Raw genomic sequence first — 20,686 nt, forward strand, 5'->3', positions numbered from 1 at the left:
TAATAATAATAATAATAATAATAATAATAATAATAATAATAATAATAATAGAATTTCAACATTTGGGATGCATGACAAAAATATACACAAAATGCAGAAATACAAATTTAAAAAATTTAAATACTTTATTTATAATCTGCCTTTTCCAACTCTTATGATTCACCGGGACTCCAGGCGATTACATAGAATAAATCAATACAGTCAACAGAAGGGGACATTCAATATACCGTGCAGTAGAACTTGACTTGTAGAAATCTGGAAACCAACCATAGGTGAAGCACAGCGCAAATATGAAAACTTCGAGGGATGCAGGGAACGGGGGCTTGTATTTTAGCTTTGGTTTGTCTATTATTTCAAGCCGTCTTAAACGAGAGGGAAACATTTTAATAAATAAATGAAACACGGCACATTAAATGCAATTAAATATTTCAAACTACATCGTTGGCCATGCTGGCAGGGGCTGATGGGAATTGTAGTCCGTGAACATCTGGAGAGCCACAGGTGAGACAGGGCTGTTTAAAGGGGCCAGAGCTGTAAGAAAAGCAGTACTTGGACAGTCCAAAGGTTCCTCCACGGTTTTCAGCTGTGTTCAACCACATGATGCTGTTTTTAACTGTTGCTTGGGCTCCGCACTCGTACTTTTAGGGGGCCGAGGGCAAGGGATCTGTAGGAACGAAAGGACCAGGTGGAGATACAGAGGAGGAAAGGCCAGGTCCTTGGCCCTTTTCCTCTGCTGTTGATTTAGTAATTTTGCAATGCAAAATTGTTTGCAGCCTGATTGTGTTTGAGTGGTTCTCTCTCCTCCGGTTGTCCTCTAGGCAGAGCTTGCCACAAAGGACACTGGGGTTCCAGAGGCCACAAAAAAGCAAAGAGAAAGAGCAAATGTAGATTTTCTCGGCCCAAAATCTAGATTTTCTCATCCCAAGCCTGCCACTCTGGCCATCTCTTCCTCCTAGCAGTGACCTTGTGAGGTGGGTCGTGGTGTATGTAGAACCAGGGGGCATCCATTGAAAATGCTGGGGGGAAGAATTAGGACTAATAAAAAGAAACACTTCTTCACGCAACGCGTGATTGGTGTTTGGAATATGCTGCCACAGGAGGTGGTGATGGCCACTCACCTGGATAGCTTTAAAAGGGGCTTGGACAGATTGATGGAGGAGAAGTCGATCTATGGCTCCCAATCTTGATCCTCCTTCATCTGAGGTTGCAAATGCCTTAACAGACCAGGTGATCGGGAGCAACAGCCACAGAAGGCCATTGCTTTTACCTCCTGCATGTGAGCTCCCAAAGGCACCTGGTGGGCCACTGCGAGTAGCAGAGAGCTGGACTAGATGGACTCTGGTCTGATCCAGCTGGCTCGTTCTTATGTTCTTATGTATGTCCTTGAGATCCCAATGTGAGTACATGTGTGGTGGTGTTGGGACTTTAAAATTATAAATTAGAAAAGTAAATAGAGGATAAGGCTTCTTCAGAATATAGCGATAGATTAATAATATTGAATAATAAGGCAAGTATTAGAGTGCGTATTTTAAGTTTTAATACATAGAATTAATGCTGTAGTCAGTTGTAGGTTAGATATAAGAAAATAACATAAAACGAAGTATCTAAGATAGAACGAAATGTTATCCTTCATATTATAATAATGTGATTGCAGATTGCAATTTTCCTTTTTAAGTAATACTGACTTGCAATACTTATTTCTGATCTTATTTTTTCTTTTTTGTATAAATAAAGATAATTTAAAAAAATAAAAAAGGAAAGGATTGCGGGGGTGGGTGGGGGAGGGATATGATTGAAGTCTATAAAATTATGCATGGGGTAGAAAATGTTGACAGAGAGAATTTTTTCTCTCTTTCTCACAATACTAGAACCAGGGGGCATCCATTGAAAATGCTGGGGGGAAGAATTAGGACTAATAAAAGGAAACACTTCTTCACGCAACGTGTGATTGGTGTCTGGAATATGCTGCCACAGGAGGGGGTGATGGCCACTAACCTGGATAGCTTTAAAGGGGGCTTGGACAGATTTATGGAGGAGAAGTCAATTTATGGCTACCAATCTTGATCCTCTTTGATCTGAGATTGCAAATGCCTTAACAGTCCAGGTGCTCGGGAGCAACAGCCGCAGAAGGCCCTTGCTTTCACATCCTGCCTGTGAGCTCCCAAAGGCACCTGGTGGGCCACTGTGAGTAGCAGAGAGCTGGACTAGATGGACTCTGGTCTGATCCAGCTGGCTTGATCTTATGTTCTTATGACCGGTCAGGGTCTGGGTAGAGGGGAAGTCTAAATTCCCTCCTGCAGCTGCAAGGGGAGATATCTCATCTGTAGGCGTTGACTCCCTTGTTTCCCTCCCAATTACAGGCCTTTATGGGAAAGATGGCATCCTGCCAGCCCGCAAGATGCTCCGCCTCACTGGCAAAGGATTCTGGGAACAGCTGCAGGATTCGCCCACCTTGCTCTGGCTCGGGCCACGGCTGGGGCTGGACACGGAGCAGGGCGTGGAGCTGCTCTGTCTGCTGGGGGTGTTGCTGTCTTTCGGAGCCCTGATCCTGGAGCCCTTGCGTGACAGCCTCGTCTTCCTAGGTCTCTGGATACTCTACCTTTCTCTTTACCAGGTACGGTGCTAGGGGCAGATTGTGCAGGCGGGGGATGGGAAATGTCTACTAGCAGAGGAGCCACAGTCTGTTTAGGGCTTAGTGGCAGATGGTTTTGCATCTTGCTGTTCCCCAGAACGTATCCCAGCCACTGAGCCACCAGGATCCTGCTGCCAAAATAAGCCACGGATTAATAGAATTATACTACCAGCCCAGGAGAAAGATCAAATCGGTCCTCACGCAAATTCCACCACAGTTGGTCTCCTGGATTGCACGATGCTCTATTGTTAAACAACTCGGACCCTGGTCTTTGTGAAGAGATTGCCAATTTCATTGCGGTGATAGTTGAGAGTTCTCAGTAGAATGTACTTGTTGTGCTCCCCGGGGGCCTTTTATTTACTATGAATATATCAACACTGCTGGCCACATTATTTAGTGACTACTGGTATTCTGTGTCTACTAATTGAGCTTAGGAACTGAAGATTTATGTTTCAGCTCACTGTGTATTTTTTCCTAACTAGTAGTATTATTTATCCCATGCTAGACTTGGAAATCTATAACACTTTACAATCAGCCCACTTCTCAATATGTCGGGAAACAGTTCTTTTCGAAACCAACCTAAGACCCCTGATAACCAAACCCAAGCAAGTGTGGAGGACTTCTAGAAAGATTGCATGATGCTGGTGCCAATTTTTAAAGCCCAAATTATCTTGAGGGACGGGACAGCTTCCCTGAGCAGGTTCTTTTGGATTACTTTGCCAGTTGGTGGTGGGACCATACATGTAAGTGCTTCCTCTTGTGTAAGTGATCCTTCTTGATCTGAGGTTGCAAATGCCTTAGCAGACCAGGTGCTCGGGAGCAGCAGCAGCAGAAGGCCATTGCTTTCCCCTCCTGCACGTGAGCTCCCAAAGGCACCTGGTGGGCCACTGCGAGTAGCAGAGCGCTGGACTAGATGGACTCTGGTCTGATCCAGCTGGCTTGTTCTTATGTTCTTAAGGCCATTGCTTTCACATCCTGCACGTGAGCTCCCAAAGGCACCTGGTGGGCCACTGCGAGTAGCAGAACGCTGGACTCGATGGACTCTGGTCTGATCCAGCAGGCTCGTTCTTATGTTCTTGTGAGGCCCCTGGAATGAACTGCCCTTTGGCCTTCAAAAGACAGTTATTAGGGCTTGGAAGAGGAAATTTCTACCCCTTGTTCTGCTGTTGCGTATGTTTTTTGAACAAGTAGAGGGCTGAATTCTATTTTAGAGGCTGAACGTTGGGTTGTACGAAAAATCCTGTCGTTTGCATTCGGAACCCTTCAGACTGAATGAAAATGCTTTCACCCAGGGCGTATTCAACTCTGGCCTTTCAGATACCAAGTGGATTCATTTATTCCTACCAGCCTTCGGCAATATGGCCAAATTGGCCATGCTGGGAGGGGCTGATTGGAATCATAGCACTGAACATCTGGAGGCCCCGAGTTGGACACCCCTGCTTTAAACAGAAAAATGCAGAGAAGTGAGTGCTCATGCTAATCTGTATGGTGGCACCATCTAGTTCAGTGGTGGCGAACCCATGGCACGGGTGCCAGAGGTGGCACATGGAGCCCTGTCTGTGGGCATGCGCAGAGTTCATCATGTGGGGGGAAATCACACACACCCCCCCCCCCCCCCCTAGGCTGGCCTGGGCCGCTGGGCTCGATTATTAGCATCAAACCTAAGACCTAGTTTTGGGGAAGCAGTGTAGGTAACCCTGTTAAGCGCTGTTAAACAACACTGATTTTCATGTGAAGAACTAAAGCGCGATCCTTTACCTGGCAGTAAGCTCGGTTGCTGGCAATGGGGCTTGCTTCTGAGTAAACCCTCCTAGGGTTGTGATTCGAAGAGTTCCACGGTTGCTTCAAAGCAAAGCCACCGACTACCACCAAGCTTACTCCCGAGTAACGCATGCCTCGGAGCCAACCATTTTTTCTAAACTAAAACATCAGTATTCAGGTTAAATTGCTGTGTTGGCACTTTGCGATAAATAAGTGGGGTTTGCGTTGCAATTTGGGCACTCGGTCTCGAAAAGGTTCGCCACCGCTGATCTAGTTAAACCACTAATTTACTTAAATTGTTCTGAATTTTCTAGCGGAGGGGCAAAGATTTGTTTAAAAATGACTACACTAAGAGAATCCGTCACATTTGGATTCGAAGGTGGCTGGGGCGGGGGGAGGAGATCTTTTAGTGTGATTGGAGAGTCCAGAAACTGAGAGGAAGAACGTCAGTGGCACTCTAATTCTCGGAGGTGAACTGGATAGTGGCAGTGGCGGATAGGAAGGCGCTCCAAAGGGTGATCCCTACTGCACAGAGGATTATCGGCTGCCCTCTCCCCTCCTTGGAAGAACTCCATAATTCCCGAAGCCTAAAGAAAGCCCAAAATATTCGGAGAGACCCGTCTCATCCAGCACACTCTCTTTTTGAACCGTTGCCATCCGGCAGACGATACAGGTCTGTCAAAACAAGGACCAAGAGGCTTAGAGACAGCTTCTACTCTAGAGCTGTGGCTATGCTGAACTCCGCGGCTTCGTGTTGATGTGTTTGGGGCTGTGTGGGGATGGGTGGAGGAAGGGGAAAGGGAGGATGGGGCATGAGTCTGAAATTGTGTGCATCGAGGAATGCTGCTGTCAATTTCGTGGTGCGTGCACAACAACAATAGAATGCTTATGCTTATGGAAGTCATCCACTATGAAAGTCTGATAAAGGAAGCAGCCACAGTTTATAGCTTTAAAAGGGGCTTGGACAGATTTATGGAGAAGTCGGTTTATGGCTACCAATCTTGATCCTCCTTGATCTCAGATTGCAAATGCCTTAGCAGACCAGGTGCTCGGGAGCAGCAGCAGCAGAAGGCCATTGCTTTCACATCCTGCACGTGAGCTCCCAAAGGCACCTGGTGGGCCACTGTGAGTAGCAGAGAGCTGGACTAGATGGACTCTTGTCTGATCCAGCTGGCTTGTTCTTATGTTCTTATGTTTTTATTTAGTTAGTTAGTTTTTTAGATTTTTATACCGCCCCATCCCCGAGGGGCTCTGGTGGAGAGGGATACTCTTCAGGGCTGGGATTGCCAGACTTCTGAGTAGCGCCTTTCCCTTGAAATCTGGTTGCAAGTCGTTTTGCTTTTAATTGCCCTGAGCTCAGCCTGAAAAGGGGAATTTCTTCCCCTGCCTTCCACATGCCTGGGAACGTTGCATCTGCTTCCATCCAGCTCTGGGACACGGCTTCTTGGCTGCGTTCCCGGCTCTTTCTTACCTTTTATGGCTGCGCTGAAGCTGAGAAGGAGCTCGGCCTCTGCCGCTAGACAAACCTCCAGACGAGATCCCGGGGGGGAGGGGGGGCTCATCCTTTTTTTAGGAATCCCCACTGGCTGGCCTCGGTAACTTTATTTCCAGATCACGCAGCGTTCAAAATGTTTCACACGCGCAACATTCCTTCCGTCCTGATAAGCATAAGCATTTTTATTGTCATTGTGCACGCACAACGAAAATTTACAGCAGCATTCCTCGATGCACGCAATTTCAGACTCATGCCCCATCCTCGCTTTCCCCTTCCTCCACCCATCCCTACACAGCCCCAAACACATCAACACGAAGCCACAGAGTTTAGCATAGCCACAGCTCTAGAGTAAAAGCTGTCTCTGAGCCTCTTTGTCCTAGTTTTGATAGACCTGTATCGTCAGCTGGATGGCAACAGTTCAAAAAGAGAGTGTGCTGGATGAGACGGGTCTCTCGGAATATTTTGAGCTTTCTTTAGGCTTCGGGAATTATAGAGTTCTTTCCAAGGAGGGGAGATGGCTCCGATAATCCTCTTGTGCAGTAGTGATCACCCTTTGGAGCTTTTCCTATCTGCCACTGTGCAACTGGAGAACCATACACAGATGCAGTAGGTTGAGACACTCTCTATAGCACAGCGGTAAAAGGACACCAGGAGTTTTCCATCCAGTTGTTGTTTCCTTAAAAGTCTCAGATAGTACAGTCTTTGCTGGGCCTTCTTAACCACCGCGGCAGTCTGAACGCCCCAGGTCAGGTCCTCTTTAATCATGACGCCCATAAATTTAAAACTAGCCACCCGCTGTACTTGATCTCCATTTATAGTCAAGGGCTGAATTTCGGAGCTTTTCCTTCTATAGTCCACTATAATGCTAACCTTGTAAGGTAAATCAGAATAACTGTTGCACGCGAGTAGCGGGCTGAGTCTGAGATGAACCGGGGAATTAACTCAGGGCAGAGGCAAGCTTTGGACTGGAATCTTCCTGATCCGTAGCTTTGCATTTTAGCTCTCCCCCCCCCCCCCCCCAATCCTGCAGCACCAGCAAGCACAGAGCTGCGGAAACAAACGTGGGTTAATTTGGGAAGGAGCCCACACCCAGTACGGGCCTGCCCGGCTTTTGCTTCTCAGCCGCTCCTCCCCGGCCATTCTTCTGCCATGATGGGGAGGCCCAAAATCCTCCGGCTCGTCCGCAGGCCTCTGGAATGGTGACTGGCCGGGTGCCCAGGCTTGGCTCGCAGCCCGGTGGGAAGAGAGCTGACATCAGCCTTCTGCAGGGCCCTGCAGTTGCTCCGTCTCCTGGCTCCCGCTCGCCTGCTCCCGTGTGGTGCGGAGGAAAGCCCTCTGCTCAAAAATTCACAGACGAGGGCTCATGTCTTTGGTCAGTCCCGCGTAGCATGGAGGAACCAGCTAGGAGGCCCAGGTTGCTTCTGGGTGGCTCGTGGGAGGTTGAAAAACCCCTGCGACATGAAGGGATGTCATGTTGGTGAGGGAGCAAGCTTGTTTTCTGCGGTTCCAGAGACTAGGACCAGGAGTGATGGGTTCAAAGTGAAGGAAAAGAGATTCCACCTAGAAGAAGAAGAGGAGGAGGAGGAGGAGGAGGAGGAGGAGGATTATTTTATTATTTATGGATTTATATCCCCGCTTTCTCTCCTACAGGAGACTCAAAGGGGCTTACAATCTCCTTGCCCTTCCCCCCTCACAACAAACACCCTGTGAGGTGGGTGGGGCTGAGAGAGCTCTGAGAAGCTGTGACTAGCCCAAGGTCACCCAGCTGGCGTGTGTGGGAGCGCCCAGGCTAATCTGAATTCCCCAGATAAGCCTCCACAGCTCAGGCTGTGTTTAACATTAGCTGGCTGTCGTGGGTTTCCTAGAATCGTAGTTGGAAGAGACCCCCAAGGGCCTTCAAGCCCCTCCCATGCAGGAACGCACAATGAAAGCCCGCTGCCTGATGGCTGTCAGTGTCAGGCCCTGGGTCTGCACCAATGACAGACACAATGATTTCAATCAAGAGTCTTTATTGACAGACATCAGAGTGGCCATCGAGAGAAAGCCTGTTCTAAAGACCGTTTTCGGGCTTCCTGATGTACTCCCCCTTTTCCTCTGTCCCCCGGGGACATCAGAGGAAAAGCAGCACAGAGCAAGAAGGTTGTAGGCAGTGGTGGGATCCAGCAGGTTCTCACCAGTTCCCGAGTGTGGGGTACTAATTATTTGTGTGTGCCAAGAGGGGGTTACTAATCGGGTCTGCTTTTCCGTTAGAAATTCCATTAGGTCCAAACATCATAAAGTCCTGTTGCTTCCTATGTGGCTGGTTAGCGAAGATAGAAAACGGGATAATTCTCCCTGTTGGGCTGTTTTAAAAACATGTTTTAGAAATATGGTCAAGTTCCTTGTTTCAGGAAAGTCTCCTTCTTTTGATCTCTAGAAACAAAATCAAGTATTTGAAAGTATTAAGTATTTGACAGGCAGTCAATTAGAGGAGAAGTAGTTGTTTCTGTTGGCAGGAGACGACAGGACTTGCTATAATGAGTTTAAATTATGGACAGAAAGATACCAGCTGGAAATTAGGAACTTTGTTTACAGTAAGAGTTTTTTCCAGTAACAGAGAAATTATTAATGCCCCGCCCCGGAATGCCCGGCCACGCCCCTGTCGTGCCCGCCCAGCCCCATTGGTGCCACGCCACTGTTTGAATCCCACCACCATGGGAACCTGTGACTAAAAGTTTCGGATCCCACCACTTGGGTGGGAGCCATTGGTTCTCACGGCCAAAAAGAGAGCTGTCGGCCCCACTGGCGCTCGGGCGCAATCTACATTGCTGCAGGTTGCAAATCACAAAGACAGCAGGAAACCGAAAGAGAGAAACCCCGTTAGCGTGACAGAAACCAGGATCGCGTTGGATGTCAGGTTACTGCATTCCAATCATGAGACTCATCCCACCAGGTTATATCATGTTTGCTTTGCTGGGTTAAGAGTTCAAATTCGCCTTGTTTATTTCCCACGCTCTCTGCCTTGGTGCAGAGACAACGAAGACCCCAGGGAACAATGAAAAGGTGAAAAGGCACAGTATTCGCTCCTGGCACTGGGAACTTACCCTGTAAGTTGCTGAATTAGGGCAGGTTAGCTTTGCTGTCGATGTTACAGTAGTTTAACATTAGCTGACTGTCGTGGGTTTGCCGGGCTGGGTGGCCGCGGTCTTGGCAGTTTTAGCTCCTAAGTTTTGCCCAGCTATGCAGATGAAATGCTAGAAGCTACAACTACCAGACCACGGCCATGCAGCACAGAAAAGTTGATTCCGGACGTGAAAGCCTTCAACAATACACAGTTTTACATTACATTACATTAGATTTCCTGGCCGGGTGGCCTGGGCTATAAGAAGCAAGATATAGCCCCTAGGTCAGTGGTGGCGAACCTATGGCACGGGTGCCAGAGGTGGCACTCAGAGCCCTCTCTGTGGGCACGTGGGCACAGAGTTCATCATGTGGGGGGGCGGAAAATCACCCCCCCACACACACACACATCTAGGCTGGCCTGGGCTGCTGGGCATGACATGTAGGTAACCCTGTTAAGTGCTGTTAAACCCCACTGATTTTCATGGGAAGAACTAAAGCGCAGTCCTTTGCCTGGGAGTAAGCTCTGTTGCTGGCAATGGGCCTTGCTTCTAAACCCTCCTAGGGTCATGATTCACCCATTGGAAGAGTTGCATGGTTGCTTCAAAGCAAAGCCACTGACTATCACCAAGCTTACTCCCGAGTAACGCACACCTTGGAGCCAAACGTTTTGTCTAAACTAAAACCTTAGTATTCAGGTTAAATTGCTGTGTTGGCACTTTGCGATAAATAAGTGGGTTTTGAATTGCAATTTGGGCACTCGGTCTCGAAAAGGTTCGCCACCACAGCCCTAGGTAGAGTCTTAGTCCTGCATGGCTTGTGCTCCCAAGAAGATGAGACGGCATCTTCCTTCCATCCTGAGTTTTGGGTGACTTCTGTCTTTCGTTCCTCTTGGGCCAGAGTCATTAGCTTGAATGCTCTGTGGTTGGAGCTGGATGGGTCCTCTTATGAAGCCCGTTCACTAGCGTGGCGTAGTGATTAAGAGCAGGTGCACTCTAATCTGGAGAACTGGGTTTGATTCCCCGCTCTACCACTTGTAGCTGCGGTGGCTTATCTGGGGAACCAGATGTGTTTCCGCACTCCTACATCCCTGCTGGGTGACCTTGGGCTAGTCACAGTTCTCTGAGGACTCTCTCAGCCCCACCTACCTTACATGGTGTCTGTTTTGGGGAGAGGAAGAGAAAGGAACTTGTAAGCCACCTTGAGTCTCCTTACAGAAGAGAAAGTTGGGGGTATAAACAGAAGTGGGATCCAGCAGGTTCTCACCAGTTCCCGAGAGTGGGTCACTAATTATTTGTGTGTGCCGAGAGCGGGTTACTAATTGAATCTGCTTTTCCATTAGAAATTCCATTAGGTCCAAAAATCATAGAGTCCTGTTGTTTCCTATGTGGCTGGTTAGCTAAGGTAGAAAACGGGATAATTCTCCCTGTTGCGCTGTTTTGAAAACATGTTTTAGAAATAGGGTAAAGTTCCTTGTTTAAGGAAAGTCTCCTTCTTTTGATTTCTAGAAACAAAATTCAGTATTTGAAAGTATTAAGTATTTGACAGGCAGTAGTTGTTTCTGTTGGCAGAAGTAGTTGTTTCTGTTGGCAGTAGACGATAGGACTTGCTATAAGGAGTTTAAATTATGGACAGAAAGATACCAGCTGGAAATTAGGAACTTTTTTTTACAGTAAGAGTTTTTTTACAGTAACAGAGAAATTATTAATGCCCCGCCCCCGGAATGCCCGGCCACGCCCCCGTCGTGCCCCGCCCAGCCCCATTGGCGCTACGCCACTGTTTGAATCCCACCACCATGGGAACCTGTTACTAAAATTTTTGGATCCCACCACTGGGTATAAATCCATCTTCCTCCTCTTCTTCTGCTAGCTGGGAGTTTACAGCAGGATTCCTGAGCATGTACAGAGTGTTACTGAAATATTGGTGGGGGGGATTCTTGGGTGGAGGTTATTTTTTTTCCTCACATGGATGCGCAGCCATGCAGCAAATCACATCTTGCCCATGAATTCAGAAGCTCCGCCTGCATTGGCCAAATTGGCTGGAGAGGAGGAAGGTGTGGATTGAATGACAAATGATGATTTGCTCAGGGTGTTTGCAGGCTGCCTTTTCTCTGAAGGGGGAGTGTGGTGTGAAGGACCAGTTAATGAAATAAAAATATGCTTTATTGCTGGGGAGGCAGGGGGAGTAGCTTCCCCCTCCTGCCTCTTGCTTTCTCCAGGACCTGCTTTGATGCGCTCTTTTCTACCCCGCCCCTGTCTCTTTCCAGGTGGGCCAGGTGTTCCTCTACTTCCAGTGGTGAGTGGCGTGCTTTTTCACCCCGAGATCCCTGCCTGTACATCCCAGGGTGGCACAATTCTGATTAATTGGGGGGGGGGGGGTTTGCTGATTATTCATTTTTCTTGTAGTTATGAGCTCAGCTCAGTTTACCTGTGGGCCAATCGGCATGATTTTTCTTCTTTTTGACAGTTAATTAAGCCCTTACAGAAATGCTAGATTTATTGCCTTTTAAATGAGATTCAGAGTCAGGTTTGGCCTTCTAATCTTGCTTGAAAAGGTACAACATACCTTTCATTGTGCCTGTTTAGTTATCTCAACATTAGTTAGGAACCAGTCATTGCCATGATGGTCACATGTTAATAGTCAGGTGTTGTGGTTAACGACAGTGGATTCTGGTGTCTTCCCATCTTATTAGACTTATGAGTGGGAAGACAATACGCTTGATATCCTTGGGCTACAATAGGGAGAGGGGTCCAAGTTTCTTGGAACAGAAGTATGTTAAAATCTGTAAGAAATGTTTTTAAAAATCAGGATTATTGGCCTTATTTTTCCAACCCGCTATATTCCAAGATAGGAGGCCGAGACATTTATTGGGGTCAGATGTTTGCAATATCAGTCAATCCGCCTCATTCAGTTGGTCCAACACCCCATTACTATCGTGAAATACACACCCATGGCGAGAATCCATCCCCTCAATTGGGTTGTTCATTGCTACCGTCTGAGGGGGCACCTTCCTTAGAGCACCTTCCTTATGAGGAGAGGCTGCAGCGTTTGGGGCTCTTTAGTTTGGAGAGGAGACATCTGAGGGGGGATAGGATTGAAGTCTATAAAATGATGCCTGGGGTAGAAAATGTGGACAGAGAGACATTTTTCTCTCTTTCCCACAATACTAGAACCAGGGGGCATTCATTGAAAATGCTGGGGGGAAGAATTAGGACTAATAAAAGGAAACACTTCTTCACGCAACGTGTGATCGGTGTTTGGAATATGCTGCCACAGGAGGTGGTGATGGCCACTCACCTGGATAGCTTTAAAAGGGGCTTGGACAGATTTATGGAGGAGAAATCGGTCTATGGCTACCAATCTTGATCTGAGCTTGCAAATGCCTTAGCAGACCAGGTGCTCGGGAGGCTTTCACCTCCTGCCTGTGAGCTCCCAAAGGCACCTGGTGGGCCACTGCGAGTAGCAGAGAGCTGGACTAGATGGACTCTGGTCTGATCCAGCAGGCTCGTTCTTATGTTCTTATGAGGGGGCGAATCATTGGGGGCCAGATCAAGATCTGGTTCTAATAAACCGTCTTCCAGTGCCGCATACTCCATAAGTTCTTGTGCCCAAGATATGCCTCATTGGAAGGACTCAAAGGAAACAAAAATGGCCGTCTTCTTCACTCTTGGCTTGGATGGGGGAGTGGGAGCAGGCAAGCCAGCCGCACAAGCTGCTCAGGGGGCCACGGGGCACCTCCTCGTGTGTAAACAAGGAAAGACGAGGAGACCTCACTCCGGCGCAAGAAATGGCAGGGAAGCGCTCCGTGCATAACGTGCCTTACTGTGTTCTTCCCCCTCCCCCCCAAAAAAAACAGGGACAGCTTGCTGCTGGAGGCAGGCTTTCTGGGGGTGCTGGTAGCCCCCCTTCATCTGCTGAAGTGGCGCTCCACAGCCTGGCGGGCGCACGACGGGGTGACGTTCTGGCTGGTGCGCTGGCTGCTCTTCCGGCTCATGTTCGCCTCAGGGGTGGTGAAGCTGACCAGCCGCTGCCCCACTTGGTGGGGGCTCACAGGTGAGTGGAGGGAAGGGGAGGGGAGAGGCTGGGGTCTGAACTTATGAGCTGGAGTCAGGAGCAGAAGAAGCAGGCGAGGGGGTCATCGTGTTGGACGACGGTGAGGCAGCAGAATTCAGATCTGCATTCTCTGGCAGGTGTGTGCTTATAAAAGGCATATTGAAAGCCCTCCACGACCGGAGATCCCTCTACGTGCCAGCTGCATTGGCTCCCGGTAGAGTTCCGAATCATCTTCAAGGTGTTGGTGTTGACCTTTAAGGCCTTACGTGGCCTGGGACCCTCGTATCTTCGAGACCGCATCACCCCATATGTCCCTACACGGCCTCTCCGTTCGGTTGAGGCCAATCTATTGGTGGTCCCTGGCCCCTCAATGATGCGGCTGGCCTCCACGCGGGCCAGGGCCTTGACGGCTCTGGCCCCGGCCTGGTGGACTGCTCTCCCTCCAGCTGTCCGGGCCCTGCGGGACCTTGGCGAGTTCTGCAGGCCTGTAAGACGGAGCTGTTCCGCCGGGCCTTTGGAGGGACCGGCCGCTGAAGGTGCCCCCCCCCCTTTTAGCTCTTAACATCTGGGCCTTTTCCATCTAATGGGACTCGCCGCTCCCTCCCTCTTGGGGAGGATTTAAAATTAGGGTTTCTTGGACGCCTCTTATTATTTTACAGCTGTTTTTAAAGGTTTTGACTATATTTATTTGTATCGAGATTTGTGTTGTACACCACCCCGGAGCCCCTCGGGGATGGGGCGGTGTAAAAGTCTAAATAAGAGAGAGAGAGAGAGAGAGAGAGAGAGAGAGAGAGAGAGAGAGAGAAAGAAAGAAAGAAAGAAAGAAAGAAAGAAAGAAAGAAAGAAAGAAAGAAAGAAAGAAAGAAAGAAAGAAAGAAAGAAAGAAAGAAAGGCTTGAATGCCTGTTTCCTTTCCTATGCTCCTGTTGGCTATCTCACCTCTCAGAGTGGCCCACGTGGCATGGACCAGAGGCTGGGCCTTTTTATTATATTTTATTTATTATTTATATTTATGTACCGCCCTCCACAAAGGCTTTTCTGTTGTGGCTCCCACTCTGTCGGCAGAGCCACCTGAAGAGATCGCAGGAATCCTCCCCTTAGCAAGACCTGCCTGTTTGCCAGGTTTTTAGAGGGGGTTTGAGTGGCAGGTATCTTTTGGGAGGAGGGGGATTCGGGGCTTCCTATTTTATCTTTGGTCATGGCTAAAAATGTTTTAAACGATTATTGTAAGGTGGCAAAGCAGGATAAAATTGGCTCGTAGCAGACTTTCCCAGCCAGAATCAATTGGCTGTTGTGTTTTTTCCGGGCTGCGTAGCCGTGGTCCGTCAGTTTTTGCTCCTGACGTTTCGCCCCCTAAACGCTTTTGGGCTGTCGCCTCTCACCCTGCCCCCGTTTCTCATTCGTTCCTTTCTCTCTCCTGCCAGCCCTGACCTACCACTACGAGACGCAGTGCATCCCTACGCCAGCAGCGTGGTTCGCACACCAGTTGCCCGTCTGGTTCCAGAAGCTCAGCGTGGTGGCCACCTACGCCATTGAGATAGCCATCCCAGCCCTCTTCTTTGTGCCCGTCCGCCGCCTCCGGCTGTTTGCCTTCTACTGTCAGGTACGTCTGGGCCCACAAAGACGTTCCTGCCAGAACCTCTGCGTGCAGTATGGTACCTGGCACCATGCATGTTTGTTTATTATTTATTTATTTTCTGAGTAGATCTTTCCTGAACATCACAAAAGTCCCTGGGTGAGATATAGTCATACTTAAGAAGAAGGAGGAGGAGAAGAGTTTGGATTTATACCCCACCCTCAGAGGTGGCATCCAGCAGGTTCTCACAGGTTCCCGAGAGTAGGTTACTAATTATTTGTGTGTGCCGAGAGGGGGTTACTAATTGGTGACTTTGCCCCGTGATTTTTGCCTTAGTTACCCCCCCTCCTCTCAGCAGTAGCGCGCAGAACTTGAAGCAGTCTAGCAGGAGGTGCACCGGCGTGCGTGGCAGCCTGCACCTGCGTGCATTCGTTTCCCGCCCAAGGACTGGCGTAGCATATTCCAAACACCAATCACACGTTGCGTGAAGAAGTGTTTCCTTTTATTAGTCCTAATTCTTCCCCCCAGCATTTTCAATGGATGCCCCCTGGTTCTAGTATTGTGAGAAAGAGAGAAAAATTTCTCTCTGTCAACATTTTCTACCCCATGCGTAATTTTATAGACTTCAGTCATATCCCCCCTCAGACGTCTCCTCTCCAAACTAGAGAGTCCCAAACGCTGCAGCCTCTCCTCATAAGGAAGGTGCTCCAGTCCCTCAATCATCCTCGTTGCCCTTCTCTGCCCTTTTTCTATCTCTTCGATATCCTTTTTGATATTTTTTGCATTTGTTCCCAGCCCAAATCCGAAATCCCTGTTGCTTTAACTGGCATCTGTCGCCAGCCTTATTTTAACTTTGATTTGAAATTAAGCTTTTAGTTGATTTTAATCCAAATGTATTTAAACTAGATTAGAATCAGATTTTAACTGCTATAGCTGTTTTAAATTATCTTAACTAGATTAGATTGGATTTAGCTACTACACTTGTTTTAAGTGTTTTAATCAAATTTATTTGTTATTTATAACTGTAAGCCGCTCTGAGCCCTCGTGGGGAGGGCGGCGCACAAATATAAATAAACGAATAAAAATAAAGTCAAGTCAAATAAAGTAAATAACCAAAAAACGCCTTTCAGATCCTCCTGCAAGTCCTGATCGTCTTGACGGGGAACTACAACTTCTTCAATCTGCTGACCGTCACACTCTGCTTCTCCCTACTGGACGATGACCACATCCGTGGCCGAAAGAAGGCGGGGGCTGGTGGGTGCCTTCTGGGGACGTGTCCGAGCTTCAGTGGAAGGAGGCAGCGTGGGCACGCTGGGGAACCATGGGGCGGCCGTGATTGGAGCACTCAGGGGTCTGCAACCTGCGGCTCTCCAGATGTTCACGGACTACAGATCCCATCAGCCCCTGCCAGCATGGCCAATTGGCTGATGGGATTTGTAGTCCATGAACATCTGGAGAGCCGCAGGTTGCAGACCCCCAAAGCAGAGATCGGCTCAGCTCACCATTCTGCCACGGGGCTCACTTGCTGATGCTGAGCCAGTGATGCATTCTCAGCCTGCCTCACAGGGTTGTCGCTACAATGGAGAAACAGTCCAGGTGCTCGGGAGCAACAGCCACAGAAGGCCATTGCTTTCCCATCCTGCCTGTGAGCTCCCAAAGGCACCTGGTGGGCCACTGCGAGTAGCAGAGAGCTGGACTAGATGGACTCTGGTCTGATCCAGCTGGCTTGTTGTTATATTCTTTTGTTCTTAAATGAGAGTCATGTACGGCTGAGCTCCTGGAGGGGGGATTGGGATAAAAGTGTAGTAGCTATGTCCAGGTGCGTAGCCCATGTTGGTCTGAAGCGGCAGAAAAAAGCCTGAGTCCCGTGCCACCTTACGACCAACCAGTCCTCCCCCCCCCCCCCCCCCCACCCCCCCACCGGCCAGGTCCAGGCAAGCGATTTGAGACCCAGGCATCGTTGACTGGGGAGTTTTCCCCATCCTTGGGTAACCTTCCCATTTCTGCTCTGCAGCTTGGCCCCCCCGGCTTCTGACCGTCTTGACCGTGCTGGCCGAACTGGGCACCTACGGCCTGCTGTTCTATTGGACCGCCTGTCACTTTGGGCTGAAGGCCAACTGGGAGAAGAAGCTCATTGACTCCAAGACAGGTAATTCCCGGGGCAGGTGGAGGTGGCCGGAGCAGGTGGCCAGAAGCGCCATCGCTCTCTTCGCGGCGGCAGAGGGACAGAGGCGGAGCGGCCCAAAGGGTTGGGGGCAAGGCACAATCCCAGCGTGGCCTTTCCTGTGGGCTTTGTCCGAAGCTGAAGGTGGGGGCTATTTTAGGGTGGCTAGACTACTGGTCAGGGGCAGCTACCAGGAGCACATGGTCCCAATTTCACAGCAATTACGCTGGTTCTGATCCCCTCTGGAGCCCAAGTCAAAGCGTTGTTTTTGACCTTTCGGAACCAGGATATCTGAAGGACCGTTTCCCCCCATGTGTTCCTTTCTCACAATACTAGTGCCTACAATAAACTGCTTACTGCTGACCGTCCTGTTTGTGAGTATTTCTGGATAGAATATTCCATAACGATAGAACCAGGGGGGCATTCATTGAAAATGCTGGGGGGAAGAATGAGGACTAATCAAAGGAAACACTTCTTCACGCAACGTGTGATTGGTGTTTGGAATATGCTGCCACAGGAGGTGGTGATGGACACTAACCTGGATAACTTTCAAAGGGGCTTGGACAGATTTATTATTATTGTTGTTGTTGTTGTTGTTAATTAAATTTATAGGCCGCCGCATCCCCGAAGGGCTCGAGGCGGCTCCCAACATGGCTGTTTCCAACAGCAAATAATACAACATTAAAGTTAAGCCATTAAAACTCAGCAGCAATTAATAAATAAATAAATTAAATTAATTAGGCTAGTGATGTACCATTTGAAAACCATCACGGATCCACTGTTGGACCCCTTGCAATTTGCATACCGAGCAAACAGATCGACAGACGATGCTGTTAATATGGCTTTGCACTATATCCTACAGCATCTTGAATCGCCAAAGACCTATGCAAGGGTCCTCTTTGTTGACTTTAGTTCAGCATTCAATACTATCAGACCGGACATTCTTCTAACCAAACTAAATCAGCTAGCAGTACCTGAGCATATTTGTAAGTGGATCACAAGCTTCCTAACAGATAGGAAACAGCAGGTGAAGCTAGGAAAAATTACATCAGACACCTGTAAAATGAGCACAGGGGCCCCCCAAGGCTGTGTACTTTCACCACTTCTCTTCTCTCTGTATACCAATGACTGCATCTCAAACGACCCATCTGTTAAAATACTGAAATTTGCAGATGATACAACAGTGATTGGTCTCATTCGAGACAACGATGAAACCGCATACAGACGGGAGGTTGAACAACTAGCCTCGTGGTGCCACTGGAACAATCTAGAACTGAACACACTTAAAACCGTAGAAATGGTGGTAGATTTCAGGAGAAACCCTCCCATCCTACCTCCTCTCACAATACTAGACAACACAGTATCAATAGTAGAGACCTTTAAATTTCTAGGCTCCATCATATCTCATGACCTAAAATGGTCACCTAACATCAAAAATGTCATCAAAAAAGCACAACAAAGAATGTTCTTTCTGCGCCAACTCAGGAAGCTCAAACTGCCCAAGGAGCTGCTGATACAGTTCTACAGAGGAATCATTGAGTCTGTCATCTGCACCTCTATAACTGTGTGGTTTGGTTCTGCAACCCAACAAGATCGACACAGACTTCAGAGAATAATCAGAACTGCAGAAAAAACAATTGCTGCTAACCTGCCTTCCATTGAGGACCTGTATACTGCACGGGTCAAAAAAAGGGCTGTGAAAATATTTACTGACCCCTCGCATCCTGGACATAAACTGTTTCAACTCTTACCCTCTAAACGTCGCTACAGAGCACTGCACACCAAGACAACTAGACATAAGAACAGTTTTTTCCCGAATGCCATCACTCTGTTAAACAAATAATTCCCTCGATAATGTTAAACTATTTATTATATACTTATTATATAATTACTGCACTACTTTTTTCATCATTCCTATTACCCATCTCCTCCCACTTATGACTGTATGACTATAGCCTGTGCTGACATTTTATTTTATTTTATTTTATTTTATGATTTTACATTTTATGTTTTCATTACTACTGATTGTTTCCTGATTGCTTACTAGACCTATATGACAATCATTAAGTGCTGTACCTTATGATTCTTGACAAATGTATTTTTCTTTTATGTACACTGGGAGCATATGCACCGGAGACAAATTCCTTGTGTGTCCAATCACACTTGGCCAATAAAGATTCTATTCTATTCTATTCTATTCTATTCTATTCTATTCTATTCTATTCTATTCTATTCTATTCTATTCTAATTAAATTAAGAATTTATGGAAGAGAAGTCGATCTCTGGCTACCAATCTTGATCCTCCTTGATCTGAGGTTGCAAATGCCTTAGCAGACCAGGTGCTCAGGAGCAGCAGCAGCAGCAGAAGGCCATTGCTTTCCCATCCTGCATGTGGGCTCCCAAAGGCCACTGGTGGGCCACTGCGAGTAGCAGAGAGCTGGTCTGATCCAGCAGGCTCGTTCTTATGTTCTTATGTTCTTATGAATTAAGATGACAAGGAGAGACCCTCCTGGCTGCTCCACCAATCAGAGAGGCTCGTCCAGTGGGCGACCGAGAGAGGGCCTTTTTAGTGAAAGCCCCAGAAGGATAGTGCCTGCCTAGTGCTGTCCCCGAGCAAAGCATTCTGGAGATGGTCCAGGAAATGGCGGGTCAATTCACAAGTATCCTGAGGTCTTTCTGTGGGGCAGGCAGTTAAATCTCGGATGAATGCGAGAGAGAGGCAGGCAGACCACCCAAAACTACCCTTTCTCCCCAAGTATGTTGAGCAGACTCTTGTGTGTGTCTCCCCAGCTTTCACCTACCACGAATTCATACAGTGGCTGAAGATGGTGACGCTCCCTCTGGCGGGATTCGGCCTCCTTTCCCTGCTCTGGGAGATCCTTCAGGCCGGCTACAGGTAAGCACCTGGCAAAGGGGTGTCCCGGGTAGTCCTTGGTGCTACCTGTACACATTTATGAATGGAAACGTGCGTCTCAAAGAGCGTGTCAAAAAATGGACCGGAAAAATTATACAAGACACACGTATGCTGCTAAAGTGGCATTCAATGTATTACCCTCTTATATTTCTAATCATACATAAAATACAAGTGCAACAATGCTTATTTGTATTTCTATTCCAAGTGGACTTCCTTAGAAGGAGCGCAGGGATTTTCTCACGCGTGCTGAAACAGTTCACTCTCAGTTTAGTGCACACTCAAAACAGTCCAACGTATTAGTCCTGCTCTTCATATATTTGTATCCAAAACCATAGTCATAGGATATTATCCTGACATTTACAAAGTTCTTATTCTTCAAGAGTATGTTGTTATTCTGGATACGTGGCTGAAATCTTACGTGATCTCCTTCTGGAGTCCATTTAAAGGAGCCTTGTTGCAATGCGGAGAAAAATTCAGCAAGCAAAAAGTTCAGCAAGCAGAAGCTAGTCGCGTAACTAAAGCTTTTCGATGCCTTCTTCAGTGCTCCGTCTTCAATAAGCAATACAATAGATTAAAATTCTATAAATATATATACATTCTCATAAATCTATATGTGTCTATTTTTAAACAGATTTAATAAATACGTGTTAATAAATATTTACCCAAACGGTGATATGTTAAATATATGTGTGTACATTCATTTCATTCTATTCTATAATAAATAATTAAATACTAATAAATACCATGCATTTACATTTGCCATTATCCTTGTCATTCTAAATCTTGTTACTCTCTTAATGGATGTCATTCAAGTATTGCATGTGGTTCTATATATCTATTTCCTATGTGATTCACTGCAGCTGCAGCTGCTTTTTCTATCTTAGTGTTTTAAAGAGACCACATCCAGCTAGCATTTCATCAAAGTCCATTATAGGTAACAAGAAAAATCTAATTCTCTATTTAGACCTGTTTGATATGATTTTAGAGTATAAG

The 20,686-nt window shown here is 47.5% G+C and overlaps 2 protein-coding genes across 8 annotated transcripts in view; one reads left to right on the forward strand and one right to left on the reverse strand.

Annotated features, from left to right (window-relative positions):
• LOC125429261 (lipase maturation factor 2-like) overlaps positions 1 to 19,686 on the forward strand; it is a 23,020-nt gene extending 3,334 nt beyond the window's left edge. The window contains exons 3-9 of the mRNA XM_048490212.1: positions 2,328 to 2,614; positions 11,254 to 11,282; positions 12,844 to 13,040; positions 14,464 to 14,642; positions 15,746 to 15,869; positions 16,630 to 16,764; positions 19,570 to 19,686. Coding sequence (XP_048346169.1) covers positions 2,328 to 2,614; positions 11,254 to 11,282; positions 12,844 to 13,040; positions 14,464 to 14,642; positions 15,746 to 15,869; positions 16,630 to 16,764; positions 19,570 to 19,679 — 1,061 coding nt within the window. The 3' untranslated portion in view covers positions 19,680 to 19,686. The remainder of the gene's footprint in view (positions 1 to 2,327; positions 2,615 to 11,253; positions 11,283 to 12,843; positions 13,041 to 14,463; positions 14,643 to 15,745; positions 15,870 to 16,629; positions 16,765 to 19,569) is intronic.
• Positions 1 to 20,686, reverse strand: part of LOC125428537 (zinc finger protein 436-like) — a 774,209-nt gene that overhangs the window by 664,608 nt on the left and 88,915 nt on the right. The window lies entirely within an intron of this gene.

The sequence above is a fragment of the Sphaerodactylus townsendi genome, linkage group LG03 (genome assembly GCF_021028975.2).
Source record: "Sphaerodactylus townsendi isolate TG3544 linkage group LG03, MPM_Stown_v2.3, whole genome shotgun sequence".
NCBI lineage: Eukaryota > Metazoa > Chordata > Lepidosauria > Squamata > Sphaerodactylidae > Sphaerodactylus > Sphaerodactylus townsendi.